The 22,130-nt window shown below is 37.3% G+C and overlaps 1 protein-coding gene across 3 annotated transcripts in view; it reads left to right on the plus strand.

Moving 5' to 3' along the window:
• Positions 1 to 22,130, plus strand: part of GABRB2 (gamma-aminobutyric acid type A receptor subunit beta2) — a 136,127-nt gene that overhangs the window by 45,694 nt on the left and 68,303 nt on the right. For all 3 annotated transcript variants that reach the window (XM_083871414.1, XM_083871413.1, XM_083871415.1), the window contains exon 4: positions 1,400 to 1,620. In XM_083871414.1, coding sequence (XP_083727540.1) covers positions 1,400 to 1,620 — 221 coding nt within the window. The remainder of the gene's footprint in view (positions 1 to 1,399; positions 1,621 to 22,130) is intronic.

Below are 22,130 nucleotides of genomic sequence, written 5' to 3' on the forward strand. Positions count from 1 at the left end.
GGTATTTTGAAGCCCATGTACATGAGCTCTTCTGGGGAGGGATGAGCCAAAAAATAAGAGTGTTTCCACCACTGAAATGCACATTTCTATTAAAAACCAGTTTATACTGATCCATCTGAGTGCACACTGTTCTGCAGAAGAGGCAGGGTCACTTAATTCAGAGTGCTGTGTCATTGCTTACAGAACTGTGCTGAAATAGCCACATTTCTCACTCGCCCTCCCTAGTTCAAGGGGGCACATTGTACATTGTAAAGAGAAGAATTACAGCAACAAAATTTCAGTGATTTCTTACTGGAGTGTTCAGTCTGTGAAACTGCAGAATAAGAAAAAAACATTCTTGTATTTTCTGAGAAGTTTTTTTTAGTGTTCATATGTCAAATATCCTTTGTAAAATATACTTCTGGCATATGTTTTTTAAGTAGTTCAGCAGGAAGATAATTTTTTTATTTTCCACCTGTAATAAAAAATACTTCAAACAGTGGACTCTTCTTTGAAATATAAAACAGAGAATAAGAACTAACATTGCCATTTATACAAGTCTTTCTCCACAGCTCTCAATATACTTTTTGTGTTATTTGTAGAGAATTTTTAGGGTAGACTAAATGTAATGATTATTCTGTGTCTGTATAATAGATTTTACAAAGATGTAACCTTTGTAAATATATTATTCTTTAAAAAACCAAGAGGTCAAAACATCTCTGAAGCATTGTATAGTGGTGGCCAGAGGCAAGACCATGCAAGTCTCATAATGCTGCGAATATTTACTGAGATACTAATTGTGCTCTCTGAATTGTCCCCTTGAAGTAACCAGTTACTTCATTTGTACAACTAAAACTAAGAGTGTATGACATAGGAACCTCAAAAAATTCCCATTGATTTCAGTGCCCTGGGGAAAGTTGGCAGACTTTGAAGAGATTTTAATTTAGGGAAGTCTTTAGGTGGTGACTACAACTTCAGAGACAGAAGGCTTCATCTAGAGCTCTGTTGAATACAGTGAAGACCTTGAAATTAAATTTGGATCTGTGAATGTTCCTATTTCCTAGAACTCCCAGGCTTGTAAAGTGCTACAGAAATTGCAGGCTGTTAAATGTCTACAATTTTTTAAAATTTTATTTTTAAATATTGAAATGAGAACTTCCAAGTCATTCATAAAATGTAAATGTCCCATCTTCTTTGTGTTCTCACTGCTGTTATTAAGTGTATACAAGATGTTCAGTACTGTAAAAAGAAATAAATTTACTTATAGAAATTCTGAACAGAAACATTTGCCTTTAGGAACAGTTACAATGAATACATGTGAATTTGAATTGTCTTTTTTTTTTTTTTTTTTTTGCATAGGTATGCCATCTGTTTCAATGCAAACCTTGTTTGTTTGTTTGTTTGTTTTTCCTAATCACAGGACTATACCTTGACAATGTACTTCCAGCAGGCGTGGAGGGATAAGAGGCTGTCCTATAATGTAATACCTCTAAACCTTACTCTGGACAACAGAGTAGCTGACCAGCTCTGGGTGCCCGACACCTATTTCCTGAATGACAAGAAGTCATTTGTTCATGGTGTCACTGTGAAGAACAGAATGATTCGCCTGCATCCAGATGGAACAGTCCTTTATGGGCTCAGGTCAGTATGAACCCTTTCTAAGTCTCCTGTCTCTTCGTTTAAAACCATGATTAAAAAGCTAAAAATAAAAACTATTCCTTGCTCTTTTTTTTTTTTTTTTTTTTTTTTTTTTTTCTGTATTCTATATAACTGATGATATTCCAGAAAAAAAGAAGTATTCTAAATTTGTATTCTGAATCTAAGGATTTTTTAATACTATTTTTTGAGATAAACTGCCATTTTTAGTACAGTTCAGAGACTTGTATTAAGAACAGATAAGGCTGTAAATATTATTTGAAATACTCATTCTGGATTAAAAGCCTGGTTTAGAACTGTTTCTTCAAAGGAATTGAAATATGAAATACAAAATGAGGATTAGAGGAAAAACCAGAAAATGTATATGACAGCTGAACTGATAGTTTAACTGATACGTTTCAAAAATATTTTTGATTAAATATTACATTGGTTTGTATGTGACCCAGATGAATAAGCTTTCTGATTTTCACTAAGATCAGGTATGACTTGAAATGTTTTATAGCCTGTTGTTCTGTATGACTATTTGGAGAGGGGTGACTGAAGAAATCAACAAAAGGGCTTCACTCTTGAGAAGTTCTGAAAACTTGGGAAATTGTCTATTTAGTCATGTTAACTAATAATAATAGGTGAGCAACATCCATTGATATTATTGCTCAACCAATAATAGTTGAGAAATAATCCATTTCTCAGCAATAAATAATTGAGAGCTTTGTCTGGGTTCGCAACAGAAAGCGCTGCAGAGCTGGGTATTGTATTTACCAGTGTGGGCTGTGCCCAGTTGTGTTTTCCCTGGGGGCAGCTCAGGCTCTGCCGCTATGGCTGGGAGTAAGGCTGGAGTTTTTGTGATTGTTCAATGACCCAACACATCCTTGGTTCCTTGAAATGCAGTTGTAGTTTAAAGTGAAATATAAACCAACCACATTACACACATTTATATTAATGGAGTGATAGCTATATAACCATGGTTTTGGTGTAGTTTTCAATTTAAGATTCTGAAATTGTAATCTTTATTATTAGCTTCTAGAATAAATTAGAAATAAATGCCAGATTTGATGTCTTCAATAATGCTATTTTTTTTTTCTATTTATGGCATTTTTTATTCTGGCTACTTAACCATGTGTAATAATTTCTATTTTTTTAAAAGGTTGGTAAACAGTAAATAGAGTTCACAAACAATTGCCCATAGAAGAACCAAGTAAAACAAAGTTTTGTTTACTGGGAGTTTCTTTTTGATGTTCATTTGTTTTTCAAAAGCTTAAAATCTTTCGTGAAATATACTTTAAGGTTTTGAGGGTTTTATTTGTTTCTTTTTTTTTTTGAGCTGAGCCCATGTTGGTACTGTTTCATTGTTTTGGGTGAAACCTTTCTTCCTTTTCATTCAGCATAAATAGTGAATCAGTTTTAATGTCTTTTATGAGATGCAATAAAGTGAAATGGTGTCTATTTTTTACTTAAAGCAGTTTAATGTAATTAGAAGAATCATTATTAATGCTTTGAGCTTTTATTTCCCTGAGTTATTTTCTTCAATACTTGCATTCACAATATGTTTTCCAAAATGGTTTTAGGATAATTCTAAAATGGGATTTTTTCCTATTGTAGGACTTGTAGCACAGCCCAGAGTTAAAGGTCTTTAGACAGCTTTTTTCCCTAGGCAAAATAGTTCACTTTAGGAAATAATTTTCTAGTATTCTGGTCTACCTAGCAATCTCACATTTGAGATTATCAATTCTTACATCTCTTTTAAGACTCTACTTGCTGCATTTCAAGTATTCTCTTTGCCCTGTGAGCTGGCACAAGAGGAATGGTGGGTGTGAATTCTGACGTTGTTCTGATGCAATGAGCTGTAACTGAGGGCAGGGGCAGGATGGTTGTCACCCCACAGTGCCCGAGCCAGCCCTGACGCTGGGGACTGCAGTTCCCTTCCCTCCTGTGGCAGCCCTGACACTGGGGACTGCAGTTCCCTTCCCTCCTGTGGCAGCCCTGACACTGGGGACTGCAGTTCTCCTCCCTCCTGTGGCAGCCCTGACACTGGGGACTGCAGTTCCCTTCCCTCCTGTGGCAGCCCTGACACTGAGGACTGCAGTTCCCTTCCCTCCTGTGGCAGCCCTGACACTGGGGACTGCAGTTCCCTTCCCTCCTGTGGCAGCCCTGACACTGGGGACTGCAGTTCCCTTCCCTCCTGTGGCAGCCCTGACACTGGGGACTGCAGTTCCCTTCCCTCCTGTGGCAGCCCTGACACTGAGGACTGTAGTTCCCCTCCCTCCTGTGGCAGCCCTGACACTGGGGACTGCAGTTCCCTTCCCTCCTGAGGCAGCTGTGTGCCTGGACAGCACAGAGGTGAAGGACGCTGCTGCTCCTTGTGTGTCCTGGTGCAGAGACTATGGAACATTACAGATATCTAAGAGATGACGTGGTAGGAAAATCCCTTCTTATATGTCCTGATTGTTAATGAACCACAGACAAGTCTTGTGAGATGTAGAATGGATTCCTCCCCCTCAGACTCAGCTCAGCAGGTCTCAGAAAGGCTTTCTGGCTAAAACATCTTTCAGATCCTGGGCTGGATGGGGAAGATGCATCAGTGGTAACACAGCAGGGCCATGGGATTGGCAATATTCTCCCTTTGCCTTCCCTGGACCGAGTGGCAATCAATGCTCTCATTCTAATATTAAGGTTTTAGTTTTATAGCTTTAAGTAGCTTTATCTATCTATTTCATCTAAATTCCACTCAAAAGTTATTATTTCCAGTGTCCACAGTACTGATATATTTAATTCTTGCTTATTAGTAATTTCCACATCTTAAAAATGTTTGCTTAGTTGTATTTGTCACATATCTAAAACCCCGTGTACACTATTATTCTGAAAATCACTACTATTGTTGCTGTATTAATTTGGTTTAGCTTATACCTGCAGTAACATATTCTTACTTCAAGATTCATTTTTCTAAACTGACATTCCTTTAAGTATCAGTCTGATTTTTTTTCCCCTCCCCATACATCTATTTATAAACATCATCATAATACACACACACGTATAAATATTGCTGTGAATCTGGTTGCATTTACCTTGATTGCTGTAAATTCATTGAACTGTAGGTGGTCTTATCAGTATAAATTTAATCAGCCCTTTCTTTTGTGTCCTTATAGTTGAATTTCTATTTCATACAGCAAGCAGTGATCCCTTAACGTTGCTCTCTTTGTTTTTGTGAGCAGAATTCATACATGGTGTGCACGTCACATCTGATTAGATTTGACATTGGGAAGGTAAATTTCAGGAAGGTCTAAGAGGCAGATTTGTGAGCACCTGGATTATGCTCTTGCTGAAAGAGGGTAGAGAAGGAGGGGAAAAAAGAAAAATGGCTAATAATCAATAGAGACATCTAAATGGTTGGTGTGTTGTTCTCATAGCCTGCCTTCATTGTGACAGGGCATTAGTTAAGGGCATAACTAAATTCTTGACCTTTTTTTTGACATGCTGGTTGCTTTTAAGTTAAGAAGGACTTTTATTTCTGAGGGATAACTGCCAGCTATTTATGTTTGGGGAAAATGTTTTATTTATTTTTTTTCATATTCCATCTGTCAAGAAAATTATTCATTGCTGCCAAGACCAGGATGTTCAATAGATGATATACTTAAATCACCTAAGTGGTAGAAAATTGTAAATGTGAGTTTTAAATGAAGAGTCATTACAGGGAAAATTACTATGTTGGAAATTAAGATGACTTGCAAGAGGATATTAGTGATTTGACAACATTTAGAACAGTAAATTTAGATTAACAGTAGGTTGAGTAAAGCTTGAATAAGATGCAGTCAGAACTGAGGAAAAGATACAACTTTAACTAAATTTCTCTGTGTTAAAAGATGTGGTTTATATAATAGCAGAAATGGGTGCTAAGATTTGTTATTTCTTAGATTTATTTTTGCACATACATATGTATATATGTATATATAACTTCCCCTGACTTTTGACATCGAACCTGTTCTAAAATGTGGATGGAAAGTTCAGCTGTCTTCTGCTTTCTTCTGGGTAAGCCTGGGGAAGTATCACTTCTCTGATTTTTTGCAGCCTCTGAAAGCTGCAAAAACCAGGTTTTTGGATTTTTTTTTCCAGGGATAGGAATGCAAGATTTGAGAATGGTGACAAGTAAGATCCTTCTATTGCCAATTTAGAATTACTGCTTTTGGTGTAACTGCATTATGGTATCTTTCTGGAACTTGCCTCTTTGCTGGTAGAGAGTCTTGCAATGCCATGTGTCAGAGTAAAGGGGGGAAATTTAGTTTAGAATACAAGGATGAAATACAGCTGAAGAAGTGGCTGAAGATCAAGATGTTTTCTGTGGTTTTGCACCATTACAAGGCCGTTTACAGAGATATTGACTCTTGCATACACTTCTCCCAACATTCCTCACATGAGAGCCCTGTGACTGTGGGTAGAGAACTGATAATTACATGACCAAGAGCATTGTATGCTTTGCATCTCTTCTGTAGGATGGTTTTATGCTTTTTGGGAATGAACTTTGTGGGTGTTTTTTACAGAAAAATGGAATATATACAGAACTCCTGATACAAGCCACGTTCTGTGAAGTAATGATGTTCCCATCCTTTTTAGCCAAAAGGAAAACAAAAGGAATCAGAAAACAAGAGTTTTTTTCAGAAATTAAAGACTTTTCCCATTTGAAAGCCCAGTCTTACTTGCCAAGATTCATCTAATGCGTTACCAGCTACGAGTCTCCAACTCAGCCAGCAATAATTCCTATTTGACTGATGGAACACAGTAATCTCCCACAAATGAGAGAATTATGTGTATGATGGCCTTGCTTTGTTCTCTCTTTCCTGCTCCCAGCATTGACTCACATGAATCTTAAGCAGTCCTGGATGACTGTATTTTGTGTTTTCTCAGCTGTGCCTTCTGCTGTCTGCTCACTCGCTTTCAGCTGCTTGGAAATTTTCACTTCTGCAAGTTAAATAGGCTCTCCCACATTTTGCTCTGGTAAAACAGCATTTTGGGGGCATTTTTGTTGCATTATTAGGCTTGCTCAGCAGTTTGACTCCTCACAGGCAGCTTATTGTCTATGAAATCCGACAGACAATTTTAAAAGCGACTGCTCTGCAAGTATCTTTAGTTCCCAGACATTATTCTTTGAGAGGTGAATTGTTCACATCAACTACCCTTCAGTAAAGCATCTGATATTTATTTTGCTACTTTCTTCTTTTTTCTGGGTTTTTGTCGGATTTTGTTTTTGGTGGTTTTTTTTTTTGGGGGGGGGGGCGGGGCAGCTGTGGAGGTTGTTTTTGGGGGTTTTTTTGTTTGTTTTGGGGGAGTTGTTTTATTTTATATTTTGATTTATTTTTCTGATAGAGATTAATTTTAATTAAATCCTAAGCATAATTTGGAGGTTAAGTTCCATTTTTCAGTTTTAAAATCATACAATCATTTGTACTAGCTGGAACTGTGGAAGTGTTCAAGGGCAGGTGTGAGGGGGCTCGAGCAGCCTCATGAGAGGTGTCCCTGCCCATGGCAGGGGTTTAGTACTGGAGGGTCATTAAGATCCATTCTAACCCCTTAAAATGTTGTGATTCTGTGAATTAAAATTAAGTCATTGGACTGCCTGCAATATTTCTAATATCCTTTTTATTCCAAAATATCTTCTGCAAGAAAGCAAGAGACCTGTCCTACCTTTTTGCTACAATATTATATTTTCAGCAGCTGGACAGAAGGTGTGTGTAAGTACTTTTAATGCACATTCATGTTAAACAAAAGATTTTCTCTAAATCCTTCTCACTTTGGGGATTTCAGAGGAGATAAGAAGAACCTGAACTTCTTTTCAGGGGAGAAGGTATTTTGGCTGCTCTGTTCTTGGTTGTGATACCTGTCAAGGGGGCAGGTGTTTCTGGTTCCATCACATTTGTGGTCATCATCTCTCTTAGCTGTGCAGCCCTTCATGCCAACTGGGGCCATGTCTAGCCTCAGGGAAGAAGAGAAAATAAACATTATAATGAGGTACCCTGCAGCATAAATAGCATCAATAGCATCTCAGAGTAGTGTTGCCATTTGTTAAAATAAATAAGTAAATATTATGCATATTTTTATTAGGATGTCTGAAGTATCAATAGCTTTTTTCTCCAATTAAAATACAAGTTTTCTTAATTTTGGATATATAGGCATTGCAAAGAGGAAGTGAAGAGTAATTTTTATAAGGCTTGTTCGAACATGAGAATATCAATCTGTGAAGAAGCATTTCCATTGTGTTAAGTAGGTAATTTTTTGTGCTGGTGCTCACACCTATAGATGCAATTACTGACTTCTCCTTTGCCAACACTTGCCAAAGCTAATTCACAGTCTGACATGCAGTTGTTTAGTCTTGCACAAGAAATGAGGTGAATTCAATTTCTATGTCCAGATTTTCAAGGCTGTTATTATATATAGACATGTGTAAAAACCTTTAAGTCTTGTATGCAGGTAAAGCAAGAACTTTTTGGAAACTTGCAGAAATAAATGCAAATGTAGTAAAACATAATTTCGAACTGAAGTCATGCAGTTGTTGCAAAGACCTGGAAAAATTGAATACTGTACAATTATGTAGAATTGCAAGTACAAAGAATTTCTGCATTAAGAAGGAAACCTTACCACCCCAATCTCATTATTTGGAAATCCTGGGGCAGGACAAGTCTGATCATGGCTCTTTTCTTGCACAGTCAATAAGGAAAGGAACTTGAATCCAAGAATGTCACTTAAGTGAATTAATTGTTGTTTTAAATAAACAAGGTATCAGCCCAAGGTGTGGCCCAGAATCTGTTTTCCTTTCTCATGAAAATAGTTATTTTGTAGGTTCCAAAGAATAAAGCAGAGAAATGCAACTACTGTTACTTCTAATAGCACTATCTTTCTATGAACTGAAGATTTGGACATGAAACAAATCATCCAGATTCTCTGCTCAATTGTTCCATTTGGTAAATTGGAATGCTAAAACCTACCTTCTCACAGGGGTGCTGTGAAGATTAATTAATTAGTTTGTAAAGTGCTTTGATCCCATAAAACACTACATAATTGCCAAGCATTATTATGAAGAATTATAAAATGCCAGCCCTCATGTGCACCTTGGGATGGCCAGGTTATAGATACAAACCTGGTTTATTTTCTCAGAATCACATTGTTCCACTTCTCCTACATAGCAGCCCATTCACAAAGTAAGCCAGTTTAAGGAAAGATGCAATTTCTGGGGAAAAAAATGGAGGTCATTGACTCTCATAAATACCTCTTTTCAATTAAGGACTCATAGATTATTATGCATTTTTCTGTAGGATATGGCATCTTTTCGCCATTCATCCTCAGCAGGAGGGAGAATAGCTGTGTTTAAATATCTCCCTTATCTGAAAGAAAACAAAGATATCTTTCTATTTCAATCCCTTTATTAGATTTTAAGAACGGTAAGTATTCAGAAAGGACTTTTGCTTTTATTTTTTTATGAAGTGGCTGTTAAGTCATTAGTATGTGAATAATTAATTCAATTAAGCTTAATTAAAAAAAAAAGCTTTAAGTCACAGGAATCCTTTCCATTAAAAGCCCTATTATCCAAAATTATTCCATTACAATGAAGTGAAAAAAATTCTGACTTTTATTGCCTTACAGACAGACTGTGGCATTTAGTCTTTATTAGTAAGAAAAACTCAATCAGCTACAGAACTGTGAAATACTTTAAGTTGCTTCAAGGGTATTGCATATTCCAAAAACAAATAGAGGTCACCAGACATTGAATATTAAATTAAAATGTAATCATTTATATCATTTAGAATTACAGCAATCTATCTTTCTCTTCTGCAGTGTCTTTGATCATATCATTTGAGCTGGTAGTTGGTGATCCTGAGAAGGGAGATTTTCCAGCTGGAAGGAAATCATAAAATCTCAAAATGCTCTTATCAAGATTGTGCTAATGAGATAGATGCTAAATGTGTGTCTACAAACACATGCTTAAATATATGATGCATATTTGATAAATAAATACAGTATATTTGTATATGTATAAATTCTACTTGCACATATTGGGGGTTTTTACTAAAATTGGTAAAATGTGGGGTGGATCTCAGAAGCAGGAGCAGGGTTGGGTCCTTGCATGTGTAAGAAAAATAAAAGTTAGGACACTGTCTGTAGAATCAGTAATAGCTCTTGTGGTTCGTGTATAATCACTTTCTAGTTGTTGTGATTTTATAGCTGGAGCTTTTCTTTTACACTTTTAATGTAAGACATTGCAGAATACTATTTATTGAATGAAAGAATATGGGGTTTTTTCCCTACCAAATGTCTTATCTGAAGATGTAAGTACTTGGATTTAGTTTTTATTCTAGTTAAGTATCTAGTTTGGGTGATTTTTTTTTTCAACCAAAAAAAATTTCCTTTATGTTTTAATGCATTTTCTGGGAAGATAATGGCTGATTTTTTCACCCAGTGTTTTATCCCACTTTATTATTAAACTTCACAGAATGGTAAAATGTTTTCTGAGAGATAAGAATTATCTAAACTCCTCAAGTGTAAGGGGTTTTTTGGGGTCTTTCTTCCTTGCATCTCCTGGGTCTATTTCTTTATTTCTCTGAAAATTGAAATTTCTTGTGGTCTTCAATGTGCAAAGTAATTGAAGAGAGCTTTTCTTGGAACAGATTTCAGTCCTGCTTAGGAGAGAAACTAGGATAAGTTACAAGGAATTCTGGGAGTTTGTGCTTCCATGTGAGTTCTCCAGACTTGGGATATGTGTAAGCCTCTGCAGAAGAGCATTTAAAGCTATGCCTATCAGTGATTTTTTAGACTATAATGCAGATATTTCTGCTTGCTGTTCAGTGGCTAGAAATTTTTTTCTCCTCTAAATTACGTATGTAAGATCATAATTTTATTTTTCCTGCTGCTTTTTTCCCTCTCTGAATAGTCATTCCTAGAACATTTACTGCATCTGGTAGTCTAGAACTATACGAGAAGTGAGAGAATAGGAAATGTTTGGAAAACTCTTTTTTAAAATCTACACGAATGTGCCATCTGTGGGAGCAGATGGCAGGAATGTCTCAGGGCCAGGAGGAGACTGTGAGATCAAGTCACAAGGAAAGAACTACATGAGGCATGTTCCTCGTGTCAGAACAAAAAGGACCTCAGCAATCACCTCCCTGACGTGACCTGGAGACTGTTCCCCCAGAAAGTGCTGCTCCAGTGGCAGAAGGTGTTTCAGGGTGGTGTAATCAATACAGTGAGGATCCCCAGCGTTCTATGGACATGATCTTTTCTGGCAGTTGTTCAGAAACAAGCACATCTTCAGGACCCTGAATGATTCTCACATATGGGCTGAAGTCCACATTCAGCCTTTCACAGGGAGGGTTTGCCAGAGTGCCTTATCCTGCTCAGCTTCTGAATTGTCAGGTCACTGTTTTCTCCATCTTCATGTGACACAGCATGTCATTTTTGAGAACACCTTTTTAAAAATACTGCAGTAATTGCAGAATATCGAATACATATTACATTCTTCAACAGCTTACTATTTCTTTTCTATGGTGGCTGTTGCTGATACATTTGCACATCTTTGAAATCCCTCAGGGATGGTGACTCCACCTCTTTAGGGCAGCCTGTTATGCTTAACAGCCCTTACAGTAAAGAAATTTTTCCTAATATACAATCAACACCTCTCCTAGTTCAGCCTGAGGCTGCTTACTGGTGCTCTTTGCTTGTTACTTGGTAGAAGAGAATGACCCTCATCTGGCTAAAATTGTCCTGCCAGGGAGCTGTAGAGAGTGAGAAGGTCTCCACTGAGACTCCTTTTCTCCAGGCTGAGCACCTCCAGGTCCCTCAGGTGCTGCAGGTAAGACACAGGCTCCAAAGCCTGTCCCAGCTCCACTGCCCTTCTCTGGACTTGCTCCAAGCTCCAATTCATCTTTATCTTCCTTGCAGGGAGGGGCCTTGAACTGAGCCCTGCAGTGGTGCCAGTCTTCCCACTGTATTTCCAAAATGGCAAATATATCACAATTTTTCTGCTGCACAGTGGCCCCCTGCTCCTCATGTGTGTTGCCCAAAAAAATATTTATAGCTTATGGCTTTGTTATCATTCACTGACAGAGATCTGTCTCAGGATTGTTTATTAAAACTCTGACATTTTAAAGTATTTGCTCCAAAAATTTATCTTGAAAAGTGAAAGGCATATGAAAGCATATGACCTTTTAATGTGGAAAAATCTCCTTTTCCCAAAGCCCTTTGTGGGGTTGTAAAGCCACTGGGGATTATAAAGCTAACATTTGTTTTCACATAGAAAAGTAGTGATAGACCTTAACAATCCCTGCAAGACTGAGATATCTCTGTAGAAGGTGTTGCATGCCAGTTTTTTCCTATTTAAAGTGGTAATGGAAAATTTATTCAATATATATTGAGAAATGTTATGGTACATTCTCTTCCGTGTTAGTATGGAGGAAAACAAGGGATGTGTAGCTGCTGGGGAAACACTGAGATCTCAGTTTAATTTGCATTAATGGAAACTGGAACAGTAGGGTTAAGACCATGGGGTCCAGCATTATTTGGCTGGCTTCTCTCTTAGGGATCATAACTTTTCAGCCTACTTCAGTGAGCTGTTTCTGTCAATCCAGAACCTATCCCCCTTTGGAGATACCTGGGTAAGTATCAGAAATGTTGGAGCTAGAAGGAAAATGTTCTTCATCACAATGTTGACATCCACAGAATCTGTCCTCTCTTTTTGTCCCTTGCTCTTGTGACTTTCTTTGTTGTGCAGTTTTTTTCAGCATTTGTTACTGGCAGAAATGCTAGAAAAAAATTTGCTCTCAGCAATAGATCTTCATGTAGCATTGGGGTTTTTTAACTTAAAAACAAGATGTACACTTTAGAATAATAGTCTTGTACCTTAACAAGACAATATGGGTGATACTGCATAGGAAGAACCACTCAGAACAAAATTTGGAATGCTTCTGCTGACGTGGGAAACCAAGAAAACATTAATTTATTGTAATCATAAAGCTTGTTACATTCTACCTCATAGATATTTTTACCAAAATGTTAACCAAATTTCAGGCGGCAATGAAAACTACTTGGAAAGAACTTAGAAATCCCTTGAACTCAGATGACTGCAGGTGGTGGTCAGCTGAGGAGGTAAATTATTGTTAAACCTTGCTGATAAACTCTATCCTTTCAGGGGGTTATCATCATCTGTGTTTTCATCATGTTGTTCACTCTCTAGGAGGTGGCTCATGTCTTTTCCCTTTGGTTGCCTTTAAAAAGCAGAGAAGACCATCCGTGCACAAGATGGAAAACAAGATGAAAGCAAGGAGGCCAATACTGAATATTCATCCCTCTCTCCGTCTATTTTTCATTACACACACCAGGAGCTTATTTCATAGTTCCATCCCAGGGTATATCTTATTCTTGGCAAACAACTGAGAGTGAGGCACTGTGCATCTTTAAACACCAGTCTGTGTGAGCTGCTCCTACAAGGGGGTCTCCAAAGCACATACAATTGGAATGTATCACAAATATTACATTATGGTTATCCTGAAATGCCTTTGAATATTGTTTCACAGCATTAGTGTTGCTGGGGAAATGGCACGTATAACAGAGAGAAGACAATTTTTGTTGCTGTTGGATTTTTAAAGAGGTGGTAGAGTAGCTATAAGAACGATATGCCATTAGTCATTTTCATGTAACTTTGCTATGCCTTCCAGAAATGCATTCAAGAGTTGCAATATTTATCTGAAAAAGAATTTTCTAAGGACACTGCTGTGTATTAAAGAAACATTCACCCCTTCTCCCAACCAGAGTAGTCTATTTCTTGTTGAAGAAAGAGATACTGAAGATATACTCAAGATTATTTTTTATAGCCTTCTATCTTCATCTTCTGATGCAGGGTGGTTTTAGGTTATAAAGAAGTCACAGCATAATTACAAGCAAATTATTTGCCCATCATTAAAACTGAAGGATATGGATAAAATGTTGAATGCTGCTGTTGAATACATGACTAATGGATGCAATGCTCAAACTTTAGATAGGCAAAGATAATTATTACCCATATGAAAGAAAAAAGCATTGGTAAAGCAGGTTTTTAACTTGGATAACTTTTTTATTAAGTTGTATTTGTCAGTGCAGTATGTAGTAAGATCAGTTTTCATTTTGCTTTGTAAAGTATTGGATCAGTAGATCCAATGTGATGTTAGATGTGTGGTGGCCCAGCTGATAAACCTGGAGACTGCTGGGCTGAATATCACTCCTAGAATCCCAAATTTCCTACTCCTGCAAAATAGGGAAGGAATGTGGCAAATTTAATATTGTGCCCATGGCACAACACCTAAACTAAACCCCTATTTATAAAGATAATGTATCCTTATACTTAGCTTTGACACTTTAAAAATTCTGTTTCAGTTGAGAGAAAAGATCAAGGTATCAGGATTCATGTTGCTCATCAGTTTAGACAGAGATGAGCAAGTGAAAAGTTTTATTCCTCACAGTTATTTGTTGTTAAGCACCTCTTACCAGCCCTGGAAAACGTGATGTTTAAAGTGCTTTTTAAAAGACATTGACAGGTCAGGCCTTGTGTGACAATTCATTGTCTTCCCTTCTGAAAGTGTGATGCCAGTCAGGAGAACAGGGTGTCAGCTCTGCATCAGGGGATTTATCTACTAAAAATGTTTTAGGGAAGATGTGTGCAGGAAAATGGAAGAGTTTCCATGTAGGTAAACACGTCCTTCTCAATCTTGGTACAAAGGGTCAGCGTTACCAGAAACATTCCCCTTGTCTTCTTCTCCATAACTTTTGTGTTATTTTTAATATTGAGTAGTAATAAAAATAGTGCCCTACCCCTCCTAAAAATTCCCTCCCAATTTTTAATTCATCAGATATGGTGTTAGCACTGACCAAATTTTCCTGCTTTTTATGATAGTTTTGAAAATGCATTATACTCTTCCCTTCTGGCTTTCCTTGGTTCTACCTCATCCCTGTGCTCATCTATGCTTTCTGTTTAGCAATTTTCTAATGTAAAATTTCTCCAAGCTCTAACGTTTTGGAAAAGCAGGGTGGTTTTGTAGTCAGGTGGTGGTGTTTTTTTTTTTTTTTTTTTTTTTTTTTTTTTTTTTTTTGTTTTGTTTTTTTGTTTTTTTTTTTGTTTTTTTTTTTTTTTTATTGAATTAGAGACCTTTATTATCCTGAGTCATTGTTTTCCACTAAAATTTAGCATGTGCTCTGTTTTTTTTTTTCTCCTTATTGTAGAAGAGGGGGAAGGGAGGCTTGCCTTGGATTAATAGCACAGGATTGTCAGTGTATTTGATGTCATGCTTCTGCTTACCAACCACTCTTTCAAAAGGCATCATTTTCATCCAAATCCAGTGGGACCATTTTTAGAGTATTGTTTTGGAGCCACCGTGACAGCTTCAGTAAATGTGAATTTTAATTTATTTGTCTAATGAAGATGAGGATCTTGGCTAATGACTACATAGTCATAAGTGATGATGCTTTTCCTCCTACTCCCTCATTGCTTAGAGCATATATTAATTGTGCAGATGGCAGTGGCTTAGCTATGTGATAGTTCCCTTTCCATCTCCTCCTCTCGTGGCATTTACACTGTGCAAAGAGGGTGTATTGCCATCTTGTTATTTATGAGGGCTTTGTGATTCATCACCTGCCTTTTAAACCCAATACTATGATCACATCTTGTTGCTAAGAGGCAGAATTTGCACGTGCACTTTCTTCTTTCAAGTACACCTGTGCCAAGCTTTGCCTGAAACCTTCAAGCAAATCACAGCCAAGAGCACTGAATTTTTTTTCTTCATTCCTACTGGCAACATGTGAAATTTGCAGTGCCAGGTTTATGTGGGTAGCTCTAAGTCATTCCTTACGTGTTCAAGAGACTCTCAGACTTTTCAGTCTGTAAACTTGCCAGAACTTAAGTCAGGATTTACAGGTATTGAAGTTTCACTATAAGCATTTCTTTTTTAATTACTAGAATTTAAGTATAATTTGTATATGGCAGGTAGAAAAGAAATAAATACTTTTACTGCTTTATTGTTTTGCTTTTGTTTTCTACTCATGCATTCATTTGTTTTTACGGTTTGCAGGAAACAACAGGAGTAATTTAGGCACAATTAAGGAGGACAATTCCTTAAAATTTTATTTCTTCTTTGATTTCATCTGTTTTCATGGCCATTCTGCTCTCTGGATCTTCTAATATTGCTTCTTTCACACACTAGTATTGACATTTCTATGTTCAAACATTTTCTGGGTTTTTTCTCCAAAGTAGTCACAAATTTTATTTATTTTACTTGTAATTTAAAGGCTTGTTTTCCTTTAAATATCACTGCTCTGTTCCTGAACATTATTTGCAAATAATGGCAAAGGGCAATTTGGTTTGGTCTATTTTGCTTTTTGTTTAGGAAAGATCCTGTGCTGCAGGTAGAATTAAAGCAAGTTCATGGTTACTTTTTAAAATCTATAGTTCTTTTCTTGGCAATGGGAGTTCTACCACAGGTGTCTCCTTAGCAAATACATATTTATTGTTTGTGGCCATAAGGGATGAACACCGCTCGACTTGAAGCTGCCTGCAGGGGCCAGGGGATGGTGAACCTTTGGGAGTGACACACAGAAGTGATGCTGAGAGAGAGGGGCTGTGTCTGGCATGTGTCAAGGTTTCCAGGATATAAACAGTCAGAAATGTGAATGAAGAAGTGACCTAAAAAGTAGAAGGAACCTGGTTTTCCTCCACACAGAGTTGTAGGCTTGACCCAGAGCATGGTTTCTGTTACCTAACAGAGAAAATGCAAAGGCTCTGAAGTTTGCTCTCTGAGTGAGGTGCTGGTATTCTGAATTTTGGAGGGTCGCTGCTATTCCAAGAACAGAGAAATTATTAATACCCTTTTAAGGCACTGCAGTCATGCTGGAATCTGTCAATAGAAGGAGACTTGGAGTAAATGGAAAGCTGATCCAGATCCACTGCACCAATAACAAACTCGTAATGCTTTCAGCATCAAAAATTTGAGATGGTTAGTGCTGAAAATTCTGAGAAGTGGAGCCATTTGAGCAAGCTGCTTACTGCCTCAGGTTCTGTCTCTATGAAATGTGGATCACAATATGAACAGACTAAATTCCAAAGAATGTTTTCTATAATGCAGTACTGATGTTCATGTGATTTCTCTTTTGTCAGCTTGGAGGGGCAGCAGGAGAAAAACATTTAACCTTAACAGGAGAGTTATTAAACTGCTGACATTGTTCACTAAATTTCTGGTCTATGGTTAGAAATGAGATTTACTACCTGAGAGAGATTTTGCAGAGTCACTGGTTCTAGCATTAAGTTAAGTGAACATAGATAATGCATGACAGTAGTGATGAATTCTGGTCAGTGCTTGAAATATCTGAAAGTAAATTTGTATCAAAAATACTGATATGTTGTGACAATTAAAAAACTCTGAGTGACCCAAATGAAACTCAAACAGATGGGTATTTCTCCTAACACATCATTTAACTACATACTTGAGAATGTGTACTGGGAAATGAGAGAAATGCTGAACTGGCTTATACAGAATTGTCTTACCCATTTAAGACATGGCACAGATAATTTTATTGTATCATCCCATGGTTGTCTCCTGGGAAACCTGCTCACCCATAAAAGTGTGGCCATTTTGTTACACAGCATCCTCTCCTTCTGACCTCATATTGCAGGCAGCACTATCTTGAAGTCCCCATCCCTGCTAAGACTTTGCTGTTGAGGAGTTATTTTTAAAAAACTCTTCCAGCACATTTCCCATGAACACTCTGCCTCTTGGAGGGGGTGCTGGTTTGTTATTGTGTTAGTGTTATCCTTGTACATTAAACAAATTAAAAGGTCTTCTTGCCAGGTGGACAGTGGAAGCCACCATGACTTTTTACCATGGTAAGTGACAGCAGTCCTGACATGTACATGATTCTGTGGTTCTGCAGATTTTGCTGAAGGGCTGTGGCTGGATGGCCACTGCTCACATGGGCTCAAGAGTGGGTGAGGATGTGTAGGAGGGGACACAGCAGCTCCAGTGTCCATGCTGTGCCTCGGGGATGGCTCTGTGCTGAACCTGCTGTGCCAGTGGTGCTTTTGCTTTATGGCCAGTGTTTGCAGTCACCTCAAAGCACCTGGGCATTTAATCAAGTAAATGCTTCCCAAGGCTCTGAATTTGATTTACTGAGTTGCAGCATGTGTTGTCCTTTTGTTGATGTATAAAAGACTTTTAAGTAAAGCATAGGAGTAATTTCAGAGATTGGTTAAAAAAAAAAAAAAAAAAAAAAAAAAAAAAAAGAAAGGTGTACTTTCTACAAAATGATCACTTTAAAAATTCCCTGACTTGAAGGAATGGCTCCCAGACAGGTCTGATATATTTGAGATAAACATTTAATTTCTCATCAGATGTGTTTGCTGTGTTGGGTAGGACTGACATTTTCCAGCTGACTTTTCATCTACCTCAAATGCGAACTAGTTTTAAATTGTTTCTTGGAGAAAAGAAGTTTCATGTATAGACAAGGTAACAGAAAAAGCAATGAGGGAGATGTTTTCTAAATTAAATTATAAATGTGCACAATACAAAGACATGCTTCTTATGTAGCCCATGTATTGATTCAACTTTCAGTGCAGTGTGAAGCATTAAAATGCAGTTCTGGCTGCACAGAACGTTAAAAGTGATCTTCATTGTCTGCATTAGTCTATGGGAAACAGAGACCTGATTAAACTCTGATTGGAATCAGTTGAACTCAGACACTCTTTGAGACCCTTAGTCTCAGAGTCTTGAGTTCAAGTGATTCTGATCTGACTCAGGTCACACCCTGTCTGCTAATGGGATTGTGAGCAGTGTCATCCTGGCAGATCAGTCACGGATCTTCCAAGTCTAATGGCTTTGTGGTTATAAATGCAAATAACTTGGATTGCAAAAACTGATGGATCTTACTAGCTTTAGAATGGAAAGGAAGGGACTTTTGTAAGATTTCTGAAGCTTTTCTTAAGGGAATAGAGATTGAATTTGTTAAAAAGCATATTTTGTAGGAAAATATGATAATGAAGAGGAAACTCCCTTTTTTCGGGGGTAGGGGGGTGCATTTTGCATGGATTAGAGTTTGGTCACTGAGATCTGCTTACTAAGAACTTTCAAAAGTTTTATTTTATAAACAGGACAGGACCAACTGAATATTCCCTATCCAGATTTTGTATTTAGATTTTCAGCATTCAGTGTGTCATACAGCTTATCAAGCTTTCAGTTTTTTGCCAGTATGATGCAGCTGATATGTCAGAAGTCTTTTGGGTAGTTTTCCTGTTTCTGTTTGGGACAAAGTTACGAATGTTCTGAAATTAGGATGAGGAAGAGAAAGGTCGTGACTGAGCATCCTAATTTTGGCACAGGAGAAGATGTAGCCTTTGGGAATTGGATTCCAGAAGGATGGCTGGAGTTAACTTAGACGCCTGTTAATTTTAGTCATTAGATTTGACTCATTGTTATGCTTCTCTCACACATCCAGTAAACTCAATGCTAAGACAGAGTTGAATTGATGTAGGTACTGATTTTGAAATGTTCAAGGAGAACACGGCTTCCCATTTTCAAAATAATATTCCTGCTGCTTCAATAATGTATTAAAGCAATAAGAGTATCTGGTGTCCCAAATGGATCAGATATGAAATGGGCAATACAAGCCTAACAACATAGATGAGGAGAGCACCGAGGCCAGACATGACATCTGGAATGTGATAGAAGGTAATTCTAAGTAATTTATTTTTTCATTGTCAAAATAAAAAAAATGTACTGGCTTGGGCATGTCAGTGGACCTATCTGTCAGAAAAGAGAAAAGAGGAGGTAGTATCAGAAATAGCTGCAAAATGGGTTTTCCCCACAGATCTCCACTTGCTGATTAGCCTGAGCAGGAAAAATAGCAGTGTCTAAGAATAAAATGTGCAGAATACTTTGCCCATGTCAGACCTATCCTAAAGCATTTATCTGCAGAAGCCTTACCTAAAGTCATTTGATGATAATAGAAATTTGTAACTTGAAACCCATTTGCTGTGAATTAGGCCTAAAAATATCTCCTAAATCTTTATTAATTTATTCAGTTAAATCCTGTTCACATGGGAATGGTTGTTGAGCTGAGGTGTGTAACTACAATGCATACAGGTGATTTGCTCAAGACAGTTTAAACAGCCTCAAGAAAATTCCCAGGTACACTCTGGACACACCAAATTCAAGTGAAGGATGGAGATCTGTACCTTTATATCCCTAGGTGCTAATTCTATTTGGCACATAGAGAGGATGATTTACATACATATCTCTTTCATCTGTGCTTTGTAGGTAATAATTTAATACAAATCATTGAATAAATTGTAGCCATTTTTAAGAATTCTGGTAGTCATTTTAAGTGAGCGACTTCTCTTCTATAAATTCAAAATATTGGTTTAGAATACCAAACTATCTGTATTTGTACTGTCTATGTTTGTCAGATCTTATTTATTCTGCGCAGGATTTGGTGTCCTGCTTGGTATAGGTGGACATCTGCTTAGGTAACTTGTAGGATTAAATATAGGCACTGAACCTTTAATTTATAAATAAAACCTATTTTTAAAAAAATTAATTAACAGTCTATTCTACAGAATAAATGATGTGATATCCTTGAAGCAACCAAAATCAATCTTCTGGAAATAGAAACATCACTGAAACAAAACAAAGCAATTCAGGAGCAATTAGCAGCAGAGTTCCTTGTCCTTTTTTGTTTGCTAATACTGCCTCCTGCCCACTCACCAGTGCAGGGTCAGCCTTTCTGTAGATCATGGCAGGCAGGTGAGGAGGAGCAGTTCAGTTTAACAAAGTAAAAAAGTGAGAAAAGTAATTGAAAGTCATATGTAATTAGCCTTACGTTGGACTAAAAGATTTGAATCTTAATTGAAGTTCTAACACTGAAAGTATTCATTCTGTCTTAAAAATCTCTTTATCCTACCCCTCTGCAGTTTGGTGAGGTATCAGTGTCTGATGCCTGTAATGGGCTGAGACACTTGGATCCACAGGTCCTACAGTCCTGTGCTTGTGCAAGAGGATGTGTGAAGTGCTACCTCTGTGGTGCAGCCTTAACATTAACACCAGCATCAAAACTGGGTTTTATACATATATTTTTTGGATCTTAGTTGAGTTTTTTTTCTCATATTCTTTGTACTTAACTACCTGGAGTGCTGTTGACCCATTAAATTTCTCCCTGTTCTAGGGAAAAATGCTCTCATTCCTAAGTGATAGACTTGACACTATTCTGTAATCACTACTCTATGGACATAACAGTTGCTGCAAAAGTCGTGTTAAAACCTTCCCCCAAGGGCTTATCTGTAATTCTACACTGCATCTTTTAATTCTGTGCCATGTTCCAGGTCATTATGTATTATGTCAGTTGTACCACTCTAATATCTGGAAATAGGCCCTTGGTGCTGCCATGTAGACACTCCTAAGGGCATGAATTAAACACAGTTTTAAAAACTGGCCAATGATGTCTTTGTGTGCAGTGTGTGTGATCTGCTGACATCAGAGCTGGGGGGAAAAAAAAGAATAATTCAGTCCAATTATACTTATTACATTTTTGCAGTCATATGCAGTAGCTTTTTCTAATAAAAAGCAAAACCTAAACCCACTCGGGATAAGATGATAGGTGTGCTGACAACAATTTTATTGTTTATTTTAAGAGCTGCAGGGATCAGTAAATCAAATTATGTAAAAAGAACTAGTTAAAAACAATGGTAAAAAGTTGGATTCTTAGGAATGAAATAATAGATCAGTGCTAGGTATTATTGGGTCTCATGAAATTAATATTGTGGTCAGTTTCTATTCTCTGTGTTAAATCTAAAAATGTACTTGGGTGATGCAGAAATGAAGTGCAGTTCAGGAATTATTAGTTATAAAGATTTGTGTAAAATCAAGGATAAAAACTTGGTGAGATACTTCCCAATAACTGAATCCCAATCTTTCTTAGCCTGTTTGGAAGGGATTGAAAATGGTATTTGGCTGCAAAAAAGAGGAAAATACAGCTGCAGAGATAAGCCCTAAAAGTCAGAAAGAGCATTCATCAAGTGTGATGAAGGAGCATATGTTATTTATGTTGTTATGTATATATATGTGTGTGTGTTATATATGTGTGTATTTGTGTTGCTTGTCACTCATGATGAATATGAACAGAAAATAGAATTAATAGTGTTTTCTGATACAGCTGCACAATTGATTGTTCTGTGTGTTTCAAAGCTATTTTTGTTTTCTTCTTTTCAAATCGTGTTTTCATATACTTTGAGACCCACTGTTTATAGGAGGGCAGATACTTTTAAGTATGGTGAAACATAGTTCCCATTTTCCTTTGAGCCGAGTCCTGAAATACGTGGTTTAAAAGTACCAAGTCATGAATCTTGCAGTCAAAAGAAAGGGGCAGGAGAGGGGGGGCAAGCTGGTTTCTTATTGTTTCCTTTTAAAAGCTTTTACACAGTCCCTGGAGATGCTGATGAGGTGAGGATATGC

The sequence above is a fragment of the Zosterops lateralis genome, assembly GCF_965231275.1.
Source record: "Zosterops lateralis genome assembly, chromosome: 14".
NCBI classification, from domain to species: Eukaryota; Metazoa; Chordata; class Aves; order Passeriformes; family Zosteropidae; genus Zosterops; species Zosterops lateralis.